The sequence below is a fragment of the Pleurodeles waltl genome, chromosome 2_2 (genome assembly GCF_031143425.1).
Source record: "Pleurodeles waltl isolate 20211129_DDA chromosome 2_2, aPleWal1.hap1.20221129, whole genome shotgun sequence".
Taxonomy (NCBI): Eukaryota; Metazoa; Chordata; class Amphibia; order Caudata; family Salamandridae; genus Pleurodeles; species Pleurodeles waltl.
In genome coordinates, this window is record NC_090439.1 from 974,854,997 (window position 1) to 974,880,476 (window position 25,480).

The window sequence follows — 25,480 nt, forward strand, 5'->3', positions numbered from 1 at the left end:
TTCATAAAATCAATTCTTCTCCATACTTCTTACCGCTTTGAGTGTTTCAGTCTCACTTCTAGTGCACTACATTTTGTCATCTGAATGGGGTACAAACAGGATCAGCAAAATCAAGATTCGTAATCTTCATCTGGTTTTCAAGACGTTAGGAGCAGCCACAAGGAATGCCTCAAAGAGACCCTGTAACAGAACTCAGAGATGGACTAGTATTCAGAATCAATAGAAATGCTGATGACCTCATTGGAGACATCAATAGGCCTTGCTTTCCAACCTCAAAACGTCTTGCCTGTATTTTCTGGGGAGGTCAGAGGAAAAACTGTACACAATCTACACAGAGCTCTGTCATACCTCCCGAAAACAAAACTGTAGTGTTCGCCTTTTAAAAGGCTGTCACCACTGTGCTACAGATCTTTTTGCCTACTGCATCTATGCATTTGCCTCTCTCTGAAGAGGAACAGATGTCAGAGGCACAGTGCCAGTTTTCCTGATTTCCCAGGATACAGTCTACTTCACTAGATAGCCCTTCTTTTTCCTTAAAGAAATGTTTATAAAAGAGTTTTCTAGTCACTTTCATTTAAACAGCGATTTTTGAATGTGTTTAAAATCGGACTCCTTTTTTTAAAGAAAAAGAATGGAAATTGGTTTCTACAGGCCGCATTTAGCTGTAAAATCTTTCTTTTTGTTTTAAAAAAAAAAAATTTGAAAGTGAGATGAAAAAGATCCGAGATCCGGTGTGTGGGTGGGACAGTTCAGTGCTTATGACCATACCTATTTTCTGGAAGAGAAGCATGCTTATTTCTCACAGCCAATACTACTATTGATTGAGGCTTGGACTCCTGTCAAAGGAAAACTGGGTCTTGATCTGGTGGTCTTTGTTTTGGGTCAGTCTTTGTGTCTCATGTATGGAAGTGCCTCTTTTGACATGGTCACTCGTCACTCCCCCCCACACTTTTTGCCTGGTTTCTCGTACAATTGCGACTGAAAGTGCACTGGGTTCCTGCTAAACAAGTACCCAGTGCCAGATCTTTTTCCCTAACACTGCACAGTCATTTTTACAAATAGGCCAACTTTTAGCTACAATTCTAGGTCCCTAATAAATGGTACCCCTAGTACCTAGAGCATGGGGTAATAAAAGAAGACCCCTGAGGGCTGCAGTATAAATTGTGCCACTCTCAGGGACCCCCTCACTAAGTGCACACAGTGCTGCTTTTGCAGACTGCATGACTTACAGAACTAAAATAAAAACTCGGCATGGCACACAGCCTGTGTGCCCTGTCCCCTTTGCACTACACGCAATATATGTAAGTCACCCCTCTAGCAGGCCTGCCAGCCCTAAAGGCAGGGAGCATTATATTACATGTAAGGGCATATATGCATGAGCAGATATGCCCCTGCTATGTCTTTGTCGATTCTCAGACATAGTAAGTAAACAGTCAAGCCACCAAGTAAATGTGCTTGACACTGGTCATTACAAGTTCCCAAGCTATATGGTGTCTGCTCGCCAGGGCGGCGCCTATCCACAACCCACGTCATCATAGCTGGTAACCACGATGGATGCAGAGTTGACCGACGCCACCTTACACCATGCAAGGGTACTGCTCAAAGAAAAATCTCCAGATTTAGAGTGACGCCTGGGGAAAATTCTAAGGTAAGGAATCTGCAACTAGACATCACTATCAGATTGAATCTTTACATTTGGCTTATTGGATGTTTAGGTTTTTCTTTTTGAATTTGACTTTTATAAAGCACTTTGCTAATTTTGCAAGCTTCCTAGCGCTGAGCAAGAAAAACTCATAGAAGAATACAAGCCTGGGTCAAGCTTGATAATTAGCAAATAGTTGAATAAGGATTGTATGAAAGGTAAGAGTTCATTGGTTAGAGGTAAGGTATTCCTTAAAAGGATACAGCAAAATAAAAACCACAACCAACAGCCTTGATTTTGAGAATCCTGTGGACAGCTAATAGGCCCTTTTCAGAGTAACCTGCAGTTTATGTATTTGATATGTGGGCAAAGCCAAGTAAAGTGCATTGCAATATTTAAGAAGTGAACCAATAATAGCCCTTAGAACTGGAAAACACAATTCCAAGAGGACCAACGGAAGAATCTTTCTAAGAACCATCAGATTGTAAAAAACAGGGAGAAGGCAATTTGGTTATTTGATCAGAGCAATCAAGCTTACTAACAAGGACCAAACCGCAATTATGCATCTTTTCCAATGGAGTGGAACAATTGCCCAGTTCTGGTGGCCACCAATCACTAGATCAGTCGCTAGTGACAGATTGGCAGCCTTTTCCGATCAGAACTCAAGTGTTACCTCTGTTTAACTTTAGGAAGCTGTTTTGCATCTAATCTGCTACTTCAGAAATACACAATTTGAACCTAGCCTAGACCACACCACTCGCTCCATCCAGTCTTAATACTAGGTGTAATTTGCGTAGAACATCAGCGCCAGGTGGAAAGAGGGTATCAGTTTGATAAGAGCAGCCACATAGGGGTTAAACAGGTCGGGCTCCGTAACAAGCCCTGTAGAGCTCTGCAAGCAAAGTTTCTAATATGAGAAGTGAAATGAGGCATAGTGACTACCTGACTACGACCCTGCGTATAAGAGATAAGCCAGTAAGGAGATTTGCCCGATACTTCAATCTCTATGAGGCAGGTTCACAGTACCTTGTGACAAAAGCTGCAAACAAATCCAATATGATGAGGGAAGGAACCCCTCCAATATGATGAGGGAAGGAACCCCTCCTTCACACCCTGCAACATCTGCAGCTGATTCTGACATAGACAAAGGCGGTGTCCGTGCAACAATAGGCTCTGAGCGCTACCTGTTTTTTGTTCAGAATATCATTGGCCTCAACAAAAGAAGCTATTTGTTTGCTTACTATTTCTCTTAAATAATGTTGGTTCTAAAGATGCCTCAGTTAGTAACAGACTAAGTAAGGACTTTTTCCAGGCCTTAGGAACTAATACAGTATCGAAGAAAACCTTAATTATTTAGGTCAGAATAGTAGCTATTGTTTATGAAATATTATATGAGAGCATGGGTCGAGTGGAAAGCCCAAATGACCGTCTTGGTCACTGATAATGCGCACAGGTATGGGAAAATTCTGTAAGTGATGGTGTTTAGCTGTAGAATTAAAATCATGATCATTTGTGTCAAGCTTATTGCACAAATAGGAATACAGTGCCTCATAATTTCTGAGAAGAAGTAGGGAAGTTGCTACAGGCTTACGACCCAGCTAATTCTTTTACTAGTTTGAAAAGTCATGATTGTCATTTTTTCATCCACAGAGATTTTGCATACAATTCTGCCCTCACTGCTTTTAGTGCATGATTGCATTTTATAAAACCTTGGCTACAACTGGTGCTGTATGATAAATTATAGTCCTTATGCAATAAAAGCTCTAATATTTTGCATGTCAGTTTAGCAGAATTAAGGGCTTCATAAAACCAAAGATGCTATGGAGTTTTCGTGGTCTAGCTGATTGTTCTCACAGGACCAATTGCTTCAAGCGCATGAAGAATTAAAGCCATTTACAGTTATTTCTGGGTCAGAACCCTCATGCGGGTCGTTTGTAGAAAAGGGCAAGGTTGCTTTGGAGAAGCTGGGAGTGATACACCTAGTCACTGGAAGACTCCTGGAGGGAGAAGCATGACGATGCTCAATGCTGAAATGTTGTCGGATTATTTATATATTTATTTTTACGTGAAACAAAAGATTTTCGGGGGAAAAATCTAGCCGCATGAAAGCGGGAGTATTCTACAATGGCAACAACAATTTCATTTCCAGATGCTGAGTGTCCAGCTTCATCGACTGGAGGTGACAGAACAGAAAAATCTGCCACTTCTCCATGCCACAGACCACCACACTGGTTGCCATAAATGCAGACTGTTGTATCGCAGTTTTAATGAAATAAGCTATATATATATTGTTCTATATAAATAAGTTTATCCTAATAGGAGTTTAATATTTACACCGATAGAAGTAGTATGTTCCACCTCCCCTTCCCCTTAGAATGGTAGAGTCCGACAGTTATTGGGCTGGAGTTGACAGTAGAACGTTGAGGAGCAAGAAGAGCAGCTGTGTGGAGAACTGTTGCTGAGGCAGTAGAGATGAAAGAATAAAGACTGAAGTAAAAGGAATTTGATTGAAGTGTCTTTATATCACTGGCGACGAGTTACGTGCGGAAGGGGGCACTCTCATCTCTACCCCTTTTGGATAACCCTTCAGCAACTTTAATTATCTTAAGGTACTGTTATTACTTTAAAGAATACTCTACGCTGAACATAAGCGTGCCATTTCTATACTTAGGAAAAGTAATTCAAAAGACATCAGGGTATGTATTGATTTAAGAGACCTGAATAGGAATATTCTGCCAAAACGTTTTTAGGAAAGAAAACAGAAGCATTGAAATTCAATCTAGCTTTTAACCAGTATTTCATCTAAGCGCTGACACAAAACAAGAAAAGTATTCCAGGCTGTAATTTTTCAAGTGGCATTTCACAGAGGAAAGAAAATATAAAAATATGTTTTATGTCCTGGCAGCACAACAATATAATTAAATTAAAGGCTGTTTTCCTGTTGCCTTAAAGATTTTAGAACTGGCATTTAAGACAGAATTAATTACATTACAAGCTGCATTTCGGACCAGAAAGGAAGACGAATACAGACCAATATGGTAACGTGGAAGGCGCGGTAAACTGCGGAACGAGTATCCTCACATTTCTGTTGCTGGCAGTGCACCAAAACATTTTAAATAAATCTCGGTTACCTGAAACCCAGAAATCTGAAGTGCATTCAAAGAAAATCTGACTGGAACTTCGTTTTCAATCGCTCACAATCACTTTCTGGGTACATTCTGGAAACCTGTAATGAAACGCTGACAGGCACAGCTCTCTTCATTTTTGAGGTGCATGGTGGGAAGTGTGTTGCTTGAGCTCTTTCCTCTAATTTTGCTACAAAACCTACTCTTTACATTTTGGTTGTTCTCTACTGTTATTTCAATAGTTTCTATGTGTATTTAATTATTGATCAGGGGATTTACCTTGGAATTACCCTATTTATCTGTGAATCTGTACTGATGATAACTGCATAACTGTTACTTCAATAATATTTTATAGTGTATTTAGTTAGTGTTAAGGTGAATTGCATTTGACTTACCCTATTTACCTGGGAATCTGTACTAATGATGGCTGCTGCAGGTATGTCCCAACCTGTTCCGTTTTTAAATGAGGTTGGAGAACCTAGTTCTCCATGGAAAGAATGGTTCAAAATATTTGAATCATATTTAATTGCCATTGGGGGTGACAGATTTAATCCAGTTAGAAAACAGCATATTTTATTACACAATTTAGGAACACATGGTAGGAAAATTTACGAATCCTTGCCTGAACCTAATATTCCAGAAGATCAGGTGCGGGATGAATATGTCACCACATACATGAAATTAGAAAAACAATTTGGAGACAGAATAAATGTTGTTTTAGAACGTCATAAATGTTTTTCTCGCAATCAAAGTAAGCAAGAAAGTATAACCAACTATATTGCTGCTTTGAGAGGATTAAGTACTATATGCAATTTTGGGGAGCTTAATGATTCACTCATTCGAGATCAATTAGTTCGTTGCACCAGTAATATAAAAATTCAAGAGAAGCTATTACAAAAGCAACCTGACGTACAAGAAGCAATTGAAATTGCTAAATCCATTGAGCATACTGCTATATGCTTACAGGAAATTAGATGTCCATCTGCTCCAGATCAGGTCACAGAAATCAAAGGTAACATAGAAGAAGACAACATTCTCAAAATTAGAGGCGTAGATAAAATACCTCAAAAAAACAAGATTGTAAATCCTAATCTAAAATGTTTTCGTTGCGGAAGCAGCAACCATTTAGCGAATTCAACTGGTTGCCAAGCAAGAACAGCCATTTGTAGGAAATGTAACAAAAAAGGGCATTTTGCTAGAGTGTGTAGGGATATGTCAAGACCAGAAAGACTATATGATGGCAAGAATGTAGAAGGAAATCATCAAGAAGTTAAAAAATATATATTACAGGTGAATGATAAAGAAGTAATTCCTTTTCAGTATCCAGAATGTGAAATTTTCATTGATGGCAACCCGGTTAAGGTCTTTGCTGACTCATGTTCCCCTTTTACGATTATTAATGCTGTGAACCTTGACAAAATTGATGATGGAATTGTGACCAGCTTAACGGAACCAGATATTAACCCCAAAGGTTACAACCAGGACCCTATTCCTCTTAAAGGAATGTTCAGAGCACTTATTTCATTCAAGGGTCGATCCACTGTGGGGAAGGTTTATGTTGTAAAGGAGGGATCGAGTCTTTTGGGCTGGCAGCATCAGAAGGAGTTGGGGATTAAGTTGGATCCAAACAATCCAGAACAAGTTTTGATCATTGACAAACCCAACTCAAAAGAACACATTTTTCAGGAATTCCCAGAAGTTTTTAGTGGAAAATTGGGTTTACTAGCAGGATTTCAGCACAAAATCAAGTTGAAACCCCAATCAAAGCCTGCCGTACACAAAACCAGACCGATACCCCATTTACTGAAACAGGCGCTCAAGGAGGAACTTGACAGAATGCAATCTCAAGGCATAATTCAACCTATTGACAGCTCTGAATGGTTATCCCCCATTGTGATTGCTAGGAAAAGTAATTCAAAAGACATCAGGGTATGTATTGATTTAAGAGACCTGAATAGGAATATTTGGGTAGAAAGACACCCTCTTCCTATAATCCATGAGATTTTAAGTACCATGGGAGATGCAGTATGTTTCTCGGTGCTGGATCTTTCCAGTGCATATCATCAAGTAGAACTTCACCCAGATTCTAAGTGGCTTACGGCATTTACCGCCCCTATGGGTTCCTTTATGTTCAATAGGATGCCGTTCGGGCTGGCGTCGGCTGCTGCAGTGTTTCAGAAAATCATGCAGCATATTTTAGGAGACACTCCTAAAACTTTGTGTTTCCAGGATGACATTTTAATTTATGGGGCGACAGTTGAGGAACACAACACAAACCTGAGGAGGGTTCTGAATATACTGAAAACAGCAGGCTTAACGTTAAAGAAGGAAAAATGCCAGATTGGTGTGAGTTCTGTAGATTATCTAGGGTATACAATATCGAGAGATGGTTTTAAACCTAAAACTTCCCTGGTAGAGGCAGTTAAAAAAGCAAAGGCGCCCAAAAATAAGGATGAACTTAAGTCATTTCTGGGTCTCACTGAATATATGGCCAAATATGTCAAAAACTTCTCAGAGACATCATATGATCTCAGAGAGTTACTTAAGAGTCACATACCTTATAAATGGAGGGAATGTCATGATTATGCATTTGAAAAGATTAAACAGGCCATTTTAACAGCACCATATCTTTGTAATTTTAATCATGAAAGGAAAACTATTCTCACCACAGATGCCAGTAAATTGGGTTTGGGGGCTACACTATCACAAGTCATTGATGGCAAAGAGAGGATTGTGGCTTTTGCATCAAGGGCTCTAAGCAAAGCTGAATCCAATTACTCAGTCATTGAAAGAGAGGCCCTGGCATGTTTCTGGGCTGTTAAACATTTTACATTTTTTCTTTGGGGTACACAATTTACCATACGCACAGACCACAAACCTTTAGTTTATGTATTCTCCACTAAGGGATTTTACAACAGCACTCCAAGGATTGCGAGGTGGACCTTGGGCCTTGAAAGCTTTTGTTTCAAGGTTGAGTACCTCCCTGGCAATAGAAATTTGGCTGCGGATTTTCTGTCTAGAGTTCCGTTGGATGTAGTAGAAGACTTTGATACTCCAGAATATCCTATATTGGTAGTTTCTATATCTTCTATCAATGAAGATGAATGGAATTCAGCATGTCAAAAAGATGAATCTCTATCCTTGCTAAAACTGAGAGCCAAGGAAGGATGGCCTGAATCCAGGAAGGATCTGGATGAAGTTATTAAAAGCTACTGGGAGTTGAGATACGAAATAAATGAAATAGGAAATTGTGTATTTAGGAATGATAAAATAATACCTCCTGCAAGTTTAAGACACAAAATCATTAGGCTGGCTCATGAGGGCCATCTGGGCAGAAGCCTAACAAAATCACGTATTAGGGAACGGTACTGGTTCCCTAATATGGACTCCATGACTGAAACAGAAGTCAAAGATTGCACCATATGTGCACGCAGTGATAAAACGAAATTGATTCGTAAAACCCCAATTTCTCCTGTGTCCATACCTGACAAGCCTTGGTCCAAACTGGCATTAGATATCATTGGGCCAATCAACATGACAGGAGTAGTCAAACCCTTTGCCTTAGTATTAATTGACTACCACTCGCATTGGATAAATGCAAAATTAGTTAACCAAATCACAACTGAATCGGTGATAAATTTCCTCAAGGATGTGTTTGCTGTTGAGGGCATACCAGCTACCCTTATTACTGATAATGGGGTTCAGTTGACTTCTTTAGCAATGAAAGACTTCCTTGCATCTCTCAGTATAAATCACCTCACTACAGCTTTGTATTGCCCAAGGGCAAATGGTCTGATTGAGAGAACCAATCGTATGATCAAGGAATGCATACAGTTAGCTAGTGTTAATCATTTGAGTGTGGAAAATGCTATCAGAGACATGTTATGGGCATACCATACAACTCCAAATTTAATCACTAAAGTTTCCCCGTTTTCTGCGCTAAAAGGCAGAAAACCAAGCACAAAATTCTTTCCCTCATGGTTAGGTGGAGGAGAGAAGAGTGAACCTGCAACCCCTCATATCAAACTTAAATTATCTCTGCACCAAGATAAATACAGAAGAATGTATGATAAGAAACATGGTACGAAACAACAACAGTGGGTGGTAGGGGACAGAGTGTATGTTAAAAATCCATTGAAGGGAATGAGGTCAAATGTGAGAGACACCAAGTTTATGGGCCCATTCAATATTGCCAAAGTAAAAAGAAATGTAGTTGTATTGGAGAATGGACAGTGTTGGAGCATGGATAGGATCGTCAAACAGCCACCGGGTGTAGAAAAGACTGGAAGCGGGAGGAAGTCAGGAAGTTCCACAGAATCGCAATGAAGGAGGTTATGAGAAAAGAACATATAGCCGACAAATTAAACCTCCTGTTTGGCATAAAGATTACGAGATTACTACTTGAGTATAATGAACTGTAATTAATGATAGCAGATGACTGTACTATTTCTAGTTTTGTTAGAAGGGAAGATGTGTTGTATCGCAGTTTTAATTAAATAAGCTATATATATATTGTTCTATATAAATAAGTTTATCCTAATAGGAGTTTAATATTTACACCGATAGAAGTAGTATGTTCCACCTCCCCTTCCCTTTAGAATGGTAGAGTCCGACAGTTATTGGGCTGGAGTTGACAGTAGAACGTTGAGGAGCTAGAAGAGCAGCTGTGTGGAGAACTGTTGCTGAGGCAGTAGAGATGAAAGAATAAAGACTGAAGTAAAAGGAATTTGATTGAAGTGTCTTTATATCACAGACCTTTCCCACCCTACCTCTTAACCGTTGTGCCACTACGAGAAACTCTTAGTTCATCCTCATACATTGCACCCAGGTCATACTTAGCCTATTTTGTTTTCAGAATTGTTTATTAGGTTTTAAAAGAGAGATTGAAGCCATGACAAGTATTGTAACGGTTCGACTTTAAAAAAAACAGATTGTGACTGTAGGAAAGTAGCATCTTTCTGACATAGCTACCACTACCTTTTGCCTGTTGTCAGTCTGTTTTGACTGTAGTACACTGGGATCGCGCTAACCAGGACCTCTGGTTACTCAAACTTTTTACACCCACAATTGGCATATTGGTGCACCCATGTAAGCCCCTAGTATATGGTACTTATGTACTCAGGGCACTGGTACACCAGGGGTCGCCTATGGGCAGCAGAATGTATTGTGCTACCCATAGGAGCCCATGCAAACTCTGTCTGCAGGCCTGCCATTGCAGCCTGCGTGAAATGGTGCACGCACCCTTTCACCACCGATACAAGGCTTACCTTATATCCTGGTCATTGCACTTAGACACTATAAGTCACCCCTCTGGTAGACTCTTCAGCCCAAGGGCTGGGTGCATGTCCCTAGTTGAGAGTGTACCCTTGCATAAGCAGGGTAACCCTACACCCCCCAGACTCAATTCCTTGGGCTTTGTAAGTGCGGGGAAGCCATCTTAAGGTATGTAGTGGACACCTGTCAATACAAGTGGTCCAACTACATAATAGCTTCTAGGAATCGAGGCATGTTTGGTATCAAACATGTTGGGATCATGCAACTACGCCAATTCCAGCGCTAGCTACATGATCCCCTGTACTCTGGGTGTTCCTTAGAGGAGCCCCCAGTTCTGCCTATGCAGCCTTATGGGGTCTGGCTGCCAATCCACGCTGCTGCCGACCCCAGAAACTGTTCTGCTTTCCTTCTGGTGAGTCAGACTCAAGCAGCAGAAAGCAGAACAAAGGATTTCCTACAAGGGAGAGGTGTGACCACCTCTCCCTGTGTATTAGTTGTCTATGGGGTAGGGTGGCCTCTCAGCGCCACCAAACTGCTTTGAAGGGCACATTTGGTGCCCTCCTTGCATAACTCCCGGGTCCCGCTCTGGTGCGAAACTGCACAAAGGGCAGCAGAATGACCACCCCCCTGTCCAAACCGTCTCCTAGGGAGGTGCAGAGAGCTTTGCCAGGTGGCCTGTTGATTTGGCCATCTCGGAAACTAGGTAGTCAGAGGCCCCTTGAAGCATCTGACTGGTTAGGCCAGTAGATGACATCCCTGACCCCCCTCTAATAGGGCGGGTCACTACAGAGAGAGACCAACCCCCTTTTAGGGTTACTTAAGTGGCTCCCCCAGGGTGGGTCCTCAGATTCCTTGAGCAAGACTCTTCAAGGAACTCTCTGCAAGACATCTTCTGCTCTTGGCCTCCAGAACCACTGCTGTTCTACTTTGGAGCTGAAACAAGACTGTATCCAGTTGGAAGGGTTCCCACAGCAACATTGTTTCTCCAGCTCGTGCAAGATTTCTGCTACATCCTTAAAAATCCAACTACGACGCTCATGTGTTAATCTATGAGACACCCGGCTCGATAACAACTCTGCACCATGGTGCCTGTGGCATTACAGTTACTTAACTCTGGTATTTGCTTACTCCTCCAGCCCCTGGGGTCCTAACATACTTACCCTGGCTGGGCACCTCCATTCTTATACCACTTTCCTAGTATGTGGTTTGTCCCACAAATAAGGCCCCATGTATTCCTATGCTATTTCTGATTGTTTCTAACTGTGTACTTTGTGAGTAGATATCTCCAAGTGGAGCGACACCAATGTTAGTTTAGCCTATGGTGTTGTAATAAAGAAACCTTTATTTTTGCAAAATCTGGTGTGGTTCTTTCTTGTGGCTGGTTACTGGCTGACTATTGTGGTATTGCAAGTGCTTTACACTCCTCCTACATAGACTTTAGCTGCTCACCACAGCTACCCCTGGAGAGCTCTTGCTATCTGGACACCTAAACACTATCACAAATGGCTGCCAGGACTCAGTATAGGGTGCCACACCTTAGGTGTACACCATAAACTGAGCCAGCCTCCTACAATGATAGGAAACAAAGTATGAGAAAATTAAAAGTCCTCTAGTCTGTGAGCTTGCCTGTGATAATTTATTGCCATTTTGAGCACTCTGAACCTTGAACATCTGCCTATCCACCTGAGAGATCTAATCCATATTTTCCTTTGACCCTATAAAGTTAAGTAGCAAGAGTACAGGAATAAGGTGCTACAAGAGAGGGTTGCAAATATACTTCCCACCCCCAAAAACTTAAATGAAGATTATTACGTCAAAATCAAAGACCCAAAAAATGTAAATAAACATCACTTAGTGAAGACCAGAGACTAAACCACCAATCATAGTCCCTTCCATGTGGCATAATGTTATTATGTCTCAGCAATCTCAATGGCAGACATACCTTCTCTGTGGTGTTATTGGCTACCAAATACTGTTGAAGATAGCCACAGCACCACATTCTGAGAGTTTCACTGGAACAAGGAATTCTAACATTGGCTTGTAATCGGAAGTTTCATTAATATCCGATAACTGATTGAATTTTCAGTCAGCATACAGAGAAGGGCAAAATTCCTAGGTACTCCTGCAGAGTTAATTAAAGCGCCGACAATGGCTCCAAGATGGTTCATTTTCTGGAGGTAATTTAGAAACTGACAATGTAAGGTGTGCTTGCTGTGGGCAAAAGCAAATAACAATCGTGGACACAGGTATGGCAATCTGGCAAGGCTGAGGCTGTGTGCACTTAACTAGAGCAATGTGGAACCAGCATGGCAATGTGGAAACTGAGAATCATACACACATAAGCGTTATATTATCAGCAGCACCCAGTAACATTTTAGCAACAGCCTGGTATCAACAGATGCACTGAATACATGAGCAGCATAAACATATATACTGATAGTAACTTGGAACATGATGTCAACACCCTGGGATATGAGAAATTCTAATATTTTATTTTATGTTGTAGCCCTCGAATTATGATTGGCTTTTAAATGGAACATGAATAACTTTTCAGAAACTGTTTAATACAGTGCAATTTGACAGTGGCCTAGGACGTGCACATGATTGCCACCTGTTTGTAATGACACTCATTAGTTTAAAACTGATGGAAAAGAAAAAATGCCCATAGAGTAATTATAAACTTTAGGTGACATGGTTTGTAAAGGAACGCTCTATCAGATACTGCGCTATTGATGTTGCTCAAATTTTGCTGTACTTTCCAGGCATGGTTTCCTGCAGGGATGCAATTTTTTAATGGGCACAGTGGAAAACCCTCAAGTACTGGAATTCTTCCAGGGTGATCATTCAGATCTGGGGGCAAAGCATTTGATGTCTTTGAGAAACATGTATTTCAATATTTTTGAGAAGGAGATCACACACTCTCCCAACACCTCCCTTAAGCGTTTGCTCATTTTCCACATTTCAGAGTAGTTATGTGTGTATCACCTATATGAAAGGTTACAGAGTTTCAAGTATCAGTAGGATACTACAAAAACACACATGTAAAGACTATGCTGTTACAGAACACTAACAATGAACAGGAAGCCTTCATATTTCTACAGATACACATCAGCAGCATACAGAACATCAAACTTGAGGAGGTGGGTGTGTAAGAGGAACAACAATATTTGAATACTATATACAGGAAAACAAGTTGACCTGCTGTACATTTGACCATTTAAAAGAGCAAATTGTTCTGATGCGAAAACTCAGATAATATCCACACAAATCAAATTATGGCTCACTTGCTGTAAAGCCAATTACCTCATGCATGTAAGGATCAACGAGGATTTCAAATGGTCCCACCGCTAGGGCAATGTTTGGAGATGCAGTTGGAATGGTCAGCATGTAATGGAAGGTCTTCTTTCTCATATCATGAGTGTAGATGGTTTCAATTAGATCCCCATTGGAGACAGCCACCATAGCAGCATCAACAGTGAACTCCAGTTTCCATGTGCATAGCTCTGAGTAAGAGTCTACACAAGGGAACCAAAATCTGTTGAGGAAGGGAAAGCACATTAAATATCACACTTTCAAGTATAATCTTTAAAAATGTCAGCAATGTGACTATGTATACTCCAAGACTGACCATTCTGCAGTGTTTTGGATCAATTATAATGAAACATCGAAGATTGGAAGGCCTTCGTGCATAGTATTACAACATTCAAGATAAGGTGGCACGATGGTCTGAAATACACTAAGCCAGAGATCTTCAACCTTTTTTGTTCTGAGCCCCCAACAGCAAATGTGTTAATGTCGGGCCCCTCTCCAGAACATTATGGCAAGATTTGTGGGAGCAGGAAAGGCAGGGCTGTGCTCAGGGCTGGCGCTTTTGAGACAATTTCATGGATACATTTTCGGTAGCTTTTAAATCACAATAAATGTGAGACTCGCAGTAGGGGAAAACCATCAAGCAAAAACAGAAATTGACTAACAAACTGTGCTCTCCATAATTTGGGTGTTGTGAGCCCTCACACTCCTGGGCCACACTGCAACTGCACCCACTGCACAAATGATAGCTGGAGCTAAGAAGCAGTTAATCTCTTTTACCTCTTTCATTCCTTCCACACCATGCCTGGCCATTACTCTCTGTCCCCCTTTTTTGGGGGAGGGGGTGTTTATGTAGTGTGCAGTCGGCTCTAGAGCACTTGACATGAGCACCAATTACATTACACAAGGTCAGATTCTTTTTTTTAAGCACTGGGCGATTAAGTGATTTGCCCAGAATCACAGAAAGTTGAGCTGACACCAGAATTTTAGCTGGGGTCCAAAATAGACATCTCTCACTGTTAGGCTACATTTCCTCCATTTTATGAAGAACTAAGCAGCATTTTTGCAGCAAAGGTGCTCGCAGCTCTAAGTTCCCAAGGAAAACTGACCCCCATACTCTTTTCGAACAAGACAGTCTTAATTGTGATCCAGGGGATTCCATCAGACCTGCTTCACTAATGATAGCTACCCATCTTGCTCAATACCTCTCGTTGTCATCACTGTTACGCTGAAACTAAGGTGTCTCTTCTAGTTCAATTTTCCCCTCCTTTGAGCCTTTGTTCCGAGACCCAGTGCAACACTAGCTTACCAACTGTTAACTGGCTCTTCATGCAAGCAATGAAGGATAGTAAAATAGCCAGTCAGTCAAAGTACTTGTATTTCACTGAATAGCCATAAAAAAAAAATAAGCGAATACAATAAATATAATAATGTTTAAAAAAAATACAAAAAGTGCAAGATATACTTCAAGTGCAAACCATGCTGTCACAAAACATTTTTACACTTCTATGACAGTTAGATTAAAAAAAAAAACACAATAATAAGGCAGTATAATATAAATTCCTATAATGGTAACCACAGCAGAAAATAAGTCTTAAAAACAATTAAGTTTAACATCAATAATGTCTTGTGACTAAGCTAAAAAACGATTTATTTCATGTGTCTCCTACTCCTCATTGCTGGCAAGATATACCTTTTACCTGCATAGCATATAGGCTGAGTTTTCAAAGGCTGTTAAAAACTTAGGCTAGACATAAAAGATCTAAGGTTATTTATGCACTGTATTGAATTGGCGAATTCTGGGCAAGGAATAAAAACCACAGAAAAACGTAAAATGAATAAAACATTGAGGAAATATTATCACAGGAATAGCAGGGCAGGGCAGGGCAGAAAACCAGGTAACCTGCTCAGGAAAGCAACCACGAAATTGACTGTGGAAATCTAAAACTTATTAAGTAAAATCTATGTTCCGGAATAGGTATCCACAAAAGATAGGATTCTATCCCTCCAGTGGACGTAATCTCTAAATAACTACAAGCATTGTCTATCGCCTGAGTCTTGGTGTTTCTGACGTGCATTCTATGATTATAAAACAGAGTTTTTAACCAGAGACCTTGAATTGTCAATTTTGTTTGGGCAATGGAAAAAGTTAGAGACAGCAAGATCTGGTAACACTTTTTTGATGTAAGCTAACCATGGGATAAAATCACAATTATCAAGTTCGACACATTCAGGGAGCATTACTAGCTGCCAGCAAAGATGGCCGCAAGCTAAGGGAGCTCCAAAGCCACCCGTGAGTAATCCCCGACATCCATGCAAACATCCTGCAAGTGCCATTAGCTTTAGCATTGGGCTAATGTATCTAAGCCATCCTCCTGACAATGGGGTGACTGCAGCCCGACGAGACAACAGGCCGGCGACAAATCGAGCACCGCCCCAGCCACGTGTGAACTTTAAAACGCGGGATGGCACACAGGTGGCTTAGAGAAACGACACAGGAGACCTGCTGGCACTGCCGGGGAGAGAGAGGAAATCCATCCCAACTCCGTCCATCGTGACCGCAGAGCCAGAGCTGTGGAGAATCAGTATGGGGATGTCTTTCTGAGGAGCTGCAGGTGAGGAGGGCCTGCAGTGACAGATTGGCCACCCGCCTCAGGACCAGAGGTGGAGTGCAAGGCCCCGAGGCAGTCATGCGGCAAGGGCTAAAGCACAGTAGCGGCCAAGGGACCCCCGTCTCTTGAAGCGACCCTGGACCGACAGCATCAGCGTGGGACCCAGAAGTGTTGGAATCCTCCCCGCACTCACTTTTCGTGAAGTCAGCGGGCCGGAGGTGTCCCACCCTCTCCCTCTCTCTGGGCCCCAGTGAAAGCGGAGGATTTGTTTTTGGCTGCCAGACAATAGAAGGTGCAGATGGGACTAAGCCCCCTCCCCCATCCCATAACTGGCCATACATTGCCGGTGTTTGGGCCCTAGGATTGCAGGGTGACTTGATTGGAGGGCAACTTGGCAGCTTAACCAGGGGCAGACCTGCTGATTTGCTTTGTGGCCTTGCACCCTGAGGGGGCAGTGTGCTGTGGCCGCCCACCTTTGCATGGCCTGTGAGGATCTCCCTAAACTTGCTGAAGGTGCTATGTCATGAGGCCTGTGCATGGACCCACTATAATTATGCCTCATTTTTAAGAGCACTCTAGAAATCACTATGCTTTTGCCTTGCATTGTTGTACATTGCACATTTTTTCTTTTGTGCCGTTGTTTTGAAACACACTGTAATTTCACTTGCTGTGCAGCCACTTTCCAGGGCTCCAACTGCTCAGTGGGCACTCATTCTGGGGCTCCTAAAGACATAACACAGTAACTTTTCACTGTATCGAGCTAACGTTTTAAGTTAGGCCCCATAGTGTTTATGTTTAGAGAGGAGGATTGCAGCAGAGCTGACACGTCTGGGGGACAGATGCCCTCCAGGGCATGCAGCCTGTGTAAACTGGGTTCACACTTCCCTATGAGAACCACGTGACTACACAAACAGATATAGGGTTCTCTCTACTCCCAGAGGTGATAAATAAAAGTAATAACCCTTCCTGTGCGTACAATTACAGGGTAGGCTCAGGCCACTAGATTTGCATTATGGTGGACTATCTGCGCTATTCTAATTTTCATAATTATTGCCAGTATTGTAATCGTATCTAATTTGCTTCATAACAGACTATGTTAGTTGCAATAAATATATTGTGTATTCATTGTGTCTTTTTTACTGTTGCTACGGATATATATGGCTGAGATAATGTATGAAAAGGACTGACCGGTTTTCCACTGTTCTCTGAGAGAAAGGGGCTAGAGTGTTCTTTCTTTTGGGTTGCCACAATTACTTATCACTCTGTAAGATTAGGAGGGCAAGTAAGGCACTGTGAGCTATTCAGGTATTTTAGTGTGACAGTACTGATTTGGCAGAAGTGGCGCAGACCCTCCATTCTGACGCTCTGATGTCCCAAGGCATAGTTCTGCAAAAGCAGACTCCGTACCTGACGAGCTCATGCTGGGCTGCGACACGGCGCTACCAAAGATGTGTCTGGTACAGGTATAATGGGTTACCTGAGTAGTACTCCTCAGTGTCCATAGGACTCTTACACCTACAGCAGTGACGTCTGTGGTGAGTGGGATTAATCATCCACAGTATTTTTTTTAATACAGGTGGTATTTTTGGCTCAGACTTTTCAAACGGATTTACTCATTTTTGGTGTTACCGTTTTGGTACTACTTCTGTTTTTAAAATGGTGAATCCGCCTCAACGGGTTCAAATTGCAGTAAATTGCACACCGGCTGTTCATGCACATATAACATTTAAAGGCCTCACTAATGCAGGCGGTGATTTAATTTTTGTGGAGGCTCACAATGCTTGCAATTTTAGAAGTTTTTTTATTCTTGGGTACGTTTTCCAGCTGTGGATGCTAATACCAATCATTTTCATGAACACACTAATATTGCACTACCTATTGCATACAAAGCATATGGACTCTTTGAAATACCACTTGGGAACATACTCATTGGGTCTGAGGTTTCCTAGAACATGTACTTGCCCCAGTACGCATGAGATCCCCTTAGTAGTGAAGAGGCCACTTGGCCAGTCTTAGCTGGTTATACCCTTGATCTTGATTTACGTAACTAGGCTCTTGCTGAATTTCAACAGTTATATACTACCCTTGTTCGACTCTACTGATTTCTGTCTTAATTTGTTACGCACACTTCTAAGGCTGCTCCTGTGCGAGTGGCGGCAGCAGGTATAACACTGTGCACTGCTGCTCCAATTATTAGTCCTGTGATAATCAATATGATTTTTTGTAAATTACCCACAGTATGTGAGGAAATTCCTTTTTGGATTGTCAAAAAAACAGACCGAATGAGGCTGTATTTCTCCTTTTGGGACCAAAGGACAAACATAGAATAATAATTATGTGTTTACCACATGGGATGGTACCCCAGAGAGCAGACTGCAACACATGGAGTACAGTCTTTGCAGCTGTCTATACCCTAACTTAAGGCATGCTGTCTTTGGCGGGGTTACTCGATGTCCTGAAGCAAGTGCAGGATGAGTATGGGCTGGCTCGGCCCTATATTTGTGTATGAAATTAATGGGAAGTTTTCCTGTTGTTTCTGATACAATTCTCTCCAGCATCATGTGTGAAGTCGCACCTCTGGCTATACATCAGAGGCTCACTGAGGTCGTTGGGAACGTGAGCTGCCGACCATTATAGCTGAAGCTTATACTTCATTTGGAAGCAATAATTTAGGGGCCAGACCACATAAATCACAACATAGCAAACCTAGCGCAGCAAGGACACTGCCAAGCAGATCCCGGAGTTTCTTAAAAAAAAAAAAAAGAATGGGACAAATACAAGTCTAAAGGAAAGGCTAAATTCTCTAGGCAGTTCTCCTGCACCAGAGACCTCTGAGAGAAAATATAATTTGCATGATCGCAGACAATTTAAACCACCTGAGAGATATCAGTTGTCTGATACTCGTCCTTCTTGTTCCTTCCAGAACTTGTCTGACAGACAATATGTGAGAGGGCGTTCGGACAGTAGACAAAAAGAGTATTTGAAACCGAGAAAGGGCTCAAAACTCGTTTGACGTGAAGATCAAACAGAAGGAAAAATCTCCTCAGGTCAAACCCCAATTTCGAAAGAAAAAGGTTGTGGCCCTTCTCCTGAACATAAAATGGGCGGTGACTCTCCTCAGCAGCGCGGCAGAGGTCACCACAGTCAGCCAGACTCTCCAGGAGCTTCTGGCAGTGAAAGCAACTGCTCAATATGCGATAGTTGAGACCATGGATAGGCGTGTGGCAACTCCAGATCAGCTCTATGATTTAGACATCCAAATTGAGGGTGACATACAACAAACTATTTTTGTAATTTTTTGGGACAATTTAACATTATCCTAGTGAAGGAGTAGTCCTTCTTTCTTTCTCTGCCCTTGTCCCTGAGGAAATCCAACAGGCATATGCAGCGAAACAGGCACTTGCACGAGCTCGAGCATTATACCGCAATTATGTAGGCTAGTATAAGGACTCTCCTCATCATATAATACCCTTAAGGTCCAGCTCACAAGCGCAGCAACAATATCCTACTAAATAGGATGCTAAAGCACTGTATAAGGACATCCTATCCCTGTTGGAATACCAGGGAGTAACTGAACCCTGTATCTCCCAAATGAACAATCCACTTTTTTCTATTTTGGAACCGGATCATTCCTGTAGAATAGTCTTAGACTATAAACATTTGTATAGTCATACACACATTTTTGCAATATAAAACACACACAGTACTGCACCTATTAACATTATTGTCCGTAAAAAATGCAAAACAACCTTGGATATTTCCAACTTTGTTTCAGTCGAAATCTAGCGCCCAAGAGAGGGGACTTAACTGCCTTCTCCGCGCTTGGCTTCCAGCGTCACGTTGTACGACTGGCCATGGGGTACAAGAACAATCCAGGGCTGTTTGCTGCCCGTATAGTGTCAATTCTTCATGATATTGACCCAGATGCATTGTCTTATGTAGCTGATTTCTACCTAAAGGACGATGAATAAAACGCACACTTAACCTGAGTAGTAGCATAATTTTGGGGCTTGCGGTCATTGGCTACAAATTCAATTTTAATAATTCTCATATTGCATTTTTCAGTGTCATGTGTTTGGGATATAAACTCATAAACGAAGGCAAAAGCCTTGCACCTGACTTCTTAGAGAAGTGTGCACTCAGACAGCCACCCAATACTCTTCGGAAGCTTCAATCGCTTTTGGGTTGCCTTAATTTTGGCAGAACATACATTCCTGACTATGGTCAACGCATATAACCTTTGTATGAATTAATACATCCAGATTTTTCCAGTTCACATGGGACATCTGACCACATTGACATACTCAGATCACTACAATCTGACTTACGTGCTAAACAATACTTACATACATGTGTAAATGCTACAAACCGGATTTTACCCTACAAGTGCAGTGCCAACGTAAAAGCTTTGATGAAGTTAAGAAAGCGTTGAGGTCCAAGGTGATCAAATACATGCTGCTATTGCCGGACAACGGAAAGACGTGGCATTTTGTTGCACCCAAGGAAGCGTGGGACTGGATGGAGAGTGGCAGGAAAGTGGCAAACGCAGAACGACCCAGCCCTTGGAGGACATGGAACAGAGGGTGTGATCTCTGCTTTCCCATCTGGGAAGCAGAGATCACACCCCTTCCAACCTGACACGTGAGCGGTGCCCCCGGAGGCCCTCTCTGGGGCTTTTTGAGTAATATTAAGGAAAACTGTGATGCTGGAATTAATGCATCTGATCCTTTAGGGATGGGTCGCCAGTGGAAGAGATGACGCATGGAACATTATTACTCACGGTTTTGCTGACACAAGACACATATAGTACTCATACTTTTCAATTGCATGGGGGATGTTATACTTTTGTTACTATGTGCATACAAATCTTTACCGCACTGGCAGCGGTTGCCTACTTTAATTAATAAATGTAATTCCTGGGGCAACAGGTGCTTTGCAAGTTGGGGAAGTGGGTAGTTAACAGGACTCACAATACAGAGCAGTTGGGTAGGTGGAGTTCAGCTGGACTGCTGAACTGTTTTTTTGTTTTTGTTTTTGTTTTTTACAGTAAGTTTCATTTCATGCAGTACACATTCAACTCCAGGGGAGGGGGGTTGAGACTAGGGGTCTTCACTCCATGATGGGACACAAGAGGGGCTTGGGGATCCAGTCCTGGTGACAGGGTATAGTGCTTGATGACCATTACTATGCCAACAATACAGGATGTCACACGTGATTTTACCATTTGGTCGCGGAACGTTAACGGCCTAGGTAGCAAAATAAAACGCACGCTGGTCCTATAACACTTGTGACGACATACCAGAGACATAGTGATGATATAGGAAACTCACCTTTGAGGTAACCTAACTACTACAGAGCTCTTGATTGGTTCCGATGTACACTGAAGGCCCATGCCGGGTACACCAAAGACTCTAGAGGAGTGTGGATTCTCATTGATTGATCAATACCTTTCACTCCTTACCAGGTATGGTATGATCCGAATGGCCAATATGTGGCACTGACTGGAACAAGGGAGGGTTCTACAATAAACCTGTGCTCTGCTTACATCCCACCACGGCTCCACAGGGTGACTTTCCCGGACATGGGTGAGCTACTGTTGACAATGTCACTGGGGATCCTGATACTGGGAGGGGTTAAGAGGACAAGCTACAGTGACGGAGGGGTAGAGAGGGCTATTGCCCCAATTCAGGGCTCTGCTGGGTCTGATGGACTTGTGGGGGGGGGGGGAATGGGACACAACCCCTAGCGCTGACAACATTATACATATTTCTCATCCGCACATAGGAGTTTCTCCCGAGTAGACCATACTTTTACACACAAAACACACACCTTCAAATGTAGGTCTGTGGTTCACCACACAAGCGGTATGTATGACCACTCCCTGGTTGGGATCTTATTAATGGGCCAAACCAGAGACTTTACGTTGCCCCTAGGATAGATACTTGGTTTCTACAGGATAGGGCGACACAAAACAAACTGAGGGAAGGAGCAGACCTCTACTTTACAGAAAATCAAGGGTTCAAGACGGTACTGAGGGGTCGGGCCCAGGCTCTGATAGGAGGGAAAAAGAGGCACTAGATTGGAATGTACTGCTATTGAAAAGGACATCGCTGAACTGGAGGCACAGGCCTGGGCCACTAACAATGAGGAACACTGCAGCAGGCTGCAACTTCATCAACAGGAACCGTGCACACTGCCGTAAAACTGGACATGCACCCTCACACTGGCGATTCAACGCAGCCTGTACAATGCTGAGGAAAAAGCCAATAACCTCCTGCCTGGCTAGAAAGGAGGGATAAAGAGCGCTCCTGGGTGCCTGAAATACATGATGGGTCAGGTACATTACAGACAGCCACTGCGGCTATAGCAGGCTATGCTTACTATGGGGGACCTCTAAGCTTCCACGACATCAATCCCAACAGCTGACTGGAATGACTTCCTGAAAGACTTCTCTCTTCAGGTGCTCACGGGGAGGCGTGGGAGACACTGGAAGTAGATCTGACGTCGGAAGAGCTGGCGCAAGCATTGTGAGGTCGTCAGCCTGGTAAGTCACCGGGCCCCAACGGCTTACCAGTGGAGTTGCACAAAGGAACGGCGGACATTGTGACCAAACCCATGCTACCTATGTTTCAGGAGACACGCAAAGAAGGAATGCTTGCCTGAGGTCCAAAGATCTGCAACTACTGTAGTTATACATAAAGAGGGAAAGCTGCCAACTGACTGTAGTGCCTCAAACGAATATCCCTATTGAATGTTGAGGCTAAGGTGCTGGCGAAGGCCCTGGCCGACCAGATTAAATGAGGTCATCACCTCGATGGGGCATCTAGACTAGTCAGAAGTACCCAATTTTACTTTCAAAACCTCTACGGTGTACTCCACTTGACGGAGTCGCAGATGACAGACCAGGCGGTCCTAATGGCATTAGATGCCAGGATGGCGTTTGATTCTATGGAGTGGAATTACATATTTGCCACTCTGACGAGACTGGGATTTGAGCCACGGTTCTGCATCTGGATTAGGCTGCTCTACCAGCCCCCCATGGCCAAGGTGCGGGTTAATGGAGTAATGGAGTGGTGCCCTGTAGCTCATAAGGGGTGCTCTTTCTCCCCCATGATTTTTGCTTTGGCGCTCAAGCTGTTGGCGGCTTGGATCCACCGGGATCCATTGTTACGAGTTATCCAGGCACCTGGGGGTTGGGAGGAGCTGATCTCCCTCTATGCTGCTGATGTCCTCCTTTACATCACGCAACCCCCTCTCTCAATAGGTAGGATAATACAGGGGTTTTCAGGGACCATTCTGGCTATACAATCATTTGGTCTAAATCAGTGATGTATCGTCGCTCGGGGCGAGTCCTGTGCAGCCCCAGGATTGCAGGGCACCGGTTGTACTAGAGGGTTTTTGATATTTGGAAATACACGTCACACGGGATCCCAGGGAATTGCTGAAAAGAAACATCTTACCCCAGCTAGAGAGACTTCGGGAGATGTGGCCCATTGGTGCAGCCTACCGTTAATCCTAATGGGCAGAGCAGCCCTCTATAAAATGATGAGCTTACCACGATTTCTATATGCCATGCAAAATACACTCTGCAGGATTCTGCCAGATGTCTTTAAAAGAATAGGTGGAGAGGTCCGCCAATTGTAATTTATTCAAGGCGATTCTTGTGGCACCACCTGGCTTTGACAGAGAGAAGTGTACGACATACTGGCAGTTCTGGATAGCCTGAAATATTATTGGGCCTCGCAGCTTCTCATAGTTAATGACTGGGTCTTTACGGACTGCCAGGACCCGACATACCATGTAGACATGAAAGTTAAGGCTGTGGGAACCATGAAGAACTCTTGGATGGGGCGAGGAGAGATAGAGATCTAATGCAGCACACCCAGACAGTGGTTCGAGCTTGGAAGGAAGCCACTGGCTACCTAGGTTGGAAAGGGAGACTCACTGGTCAGACTCCGCTTTGGCACAGAGGTCTGCTGTTCGGGGTGGGAGGGGACAGTTAGTGGGGTTCTCAAAGTGGGAGCTGATAGAAATAAACAGCCTAGGTGTATCTGGAGAGATCAAGCTATAATCTGACTTAAAGACCTGTGCCAGAAGTACGCTTTGGTACAATCTGAACGCTTTCGCTATTTACAATTAGGGCATGCCCTCAGAAAACACATACTGGAAGGAGAGGAGCTGCCTGAGTCCTCCCCTTTGGAGGACTCGTACTCACTGAGGCTATACCTGAAAAAGGACTATTGTGATGTATAGAAAATTGGTTAACTCTACCCGTGAGCTAACGGGACCATCGAAGGTGGCATGGGAAAAGGATTTGGGGGACCTTGATGAGGAAGAATGGGAGGAGGCCCTTCAGAACCTACAGGACTTAGCCATACGCTCCCGGTTTAGGCTGGCTCAATTAAAAATACTGCGTAGGTCCTACTATTCACAGATACTAATGTATAAGATAGGTAGAGCAGGTATGCCACTATACCGGAGGGGATGCACGCGGAGGGCACGTCCTTCCACATCCTCTGGCAGTGCCCACTTATACAAGGATACTGGTCGAAAGTGACAGTGATAATGTCGGGGGTCACATCAGTGAAGGTCCCCTATGACACCAAATGGCTATTCCTGGGGATTTCTGGTGAAACACCACGGCTCAAATATCCGGGGATCTGGCTGAGGTTGGGCCACAGGAGTAGCAAAGAGTAAAATAGCAAGGGGCATGAGGCATACCGAGCCCCCCCCCCCCCCCCCCCCCACATGTAGCAGACTCGGATTTATGCTGGTGCCAGAGGGGAGAGGCTGTCCTAAGAAGTGGGAAAAAAAGTGAGGGGCCTGGTGTGATTACAGGGGATCCTGATAGGGTAAAATGTGGAAAGGTAGACTAGCGGGACTGTGGGGTTGGAGATACAGATGAGAGTGTTGTTGGCCCGTAAATGCGCCATTCTCGATTTGATTAAACATGACCTGCTTTGGAATGTAATGAGTCATTGATTATTCAGTAAATAATGATTGTGAGTTTTTCTCTCTAATATAACGCTGTATGAAGATTACATTTTCCATAAAAATATTTTTTTTTAAAGGTTTGGCAGTGTGCCCCTGCTGACATTTTGCAACTTTGTGTTTTGATGCACAAATTGCCCAAGTGGACTGTCCATGTAGATTGGATTACGGAGAGGCTCACGCAGTGAACCTTGCATAGTTAACCTTAAGCACATTGCCAGACAATATATCTGTCATAATAAACTGGCATTGTCATAACGCCGCAATCTTTCTACATTTAATGGTTCTTGCCACTGCCATGCAGTCACTTGCACAGCTTTAATATTCATACACCACTGTAGGCTTCAAAGCACAAACACAGACATTGGAAATAGTTACTATGTACTGCCTCATGTCCCATGAAGGACCACTGCACAAGAGGCTTACTGCGCATCTTGAACCAATCCAGACAGTGGTTTCTTGCTGTTATGAGTTATACAGCATGACAGCAGTGTCTGCTTGGCTCCTTAGGAGACCAGGGGCGGTGG

General features: G+C 43.0%; 1 protein-coding gene across 2 annotated transcripts in view; it reads right to left on the reverse strand.

The window, feature by feature from the left end:
- Positions 1 to 25,480, reverse strand: part of TAF2 (TATA-box binding protein associated factor 2) — a 663,535-nt gene that overhangs the window by 539,499 nt on the left and 98,556 nt on the right. For both annotated transcript variants that reach the window (XM_069220673.1, XM_069220672.1), the window contains exon 6: positions 13,345 to 13,576. In XM_069220673.1, the coding sequence (XP_069076774.1) occupies positions 13,345 to 13,576 (232 nt within the window). The remainder of the gene's footprint in view (positions 1 to 13,344; positions 13,577 to 25,480) is intronic.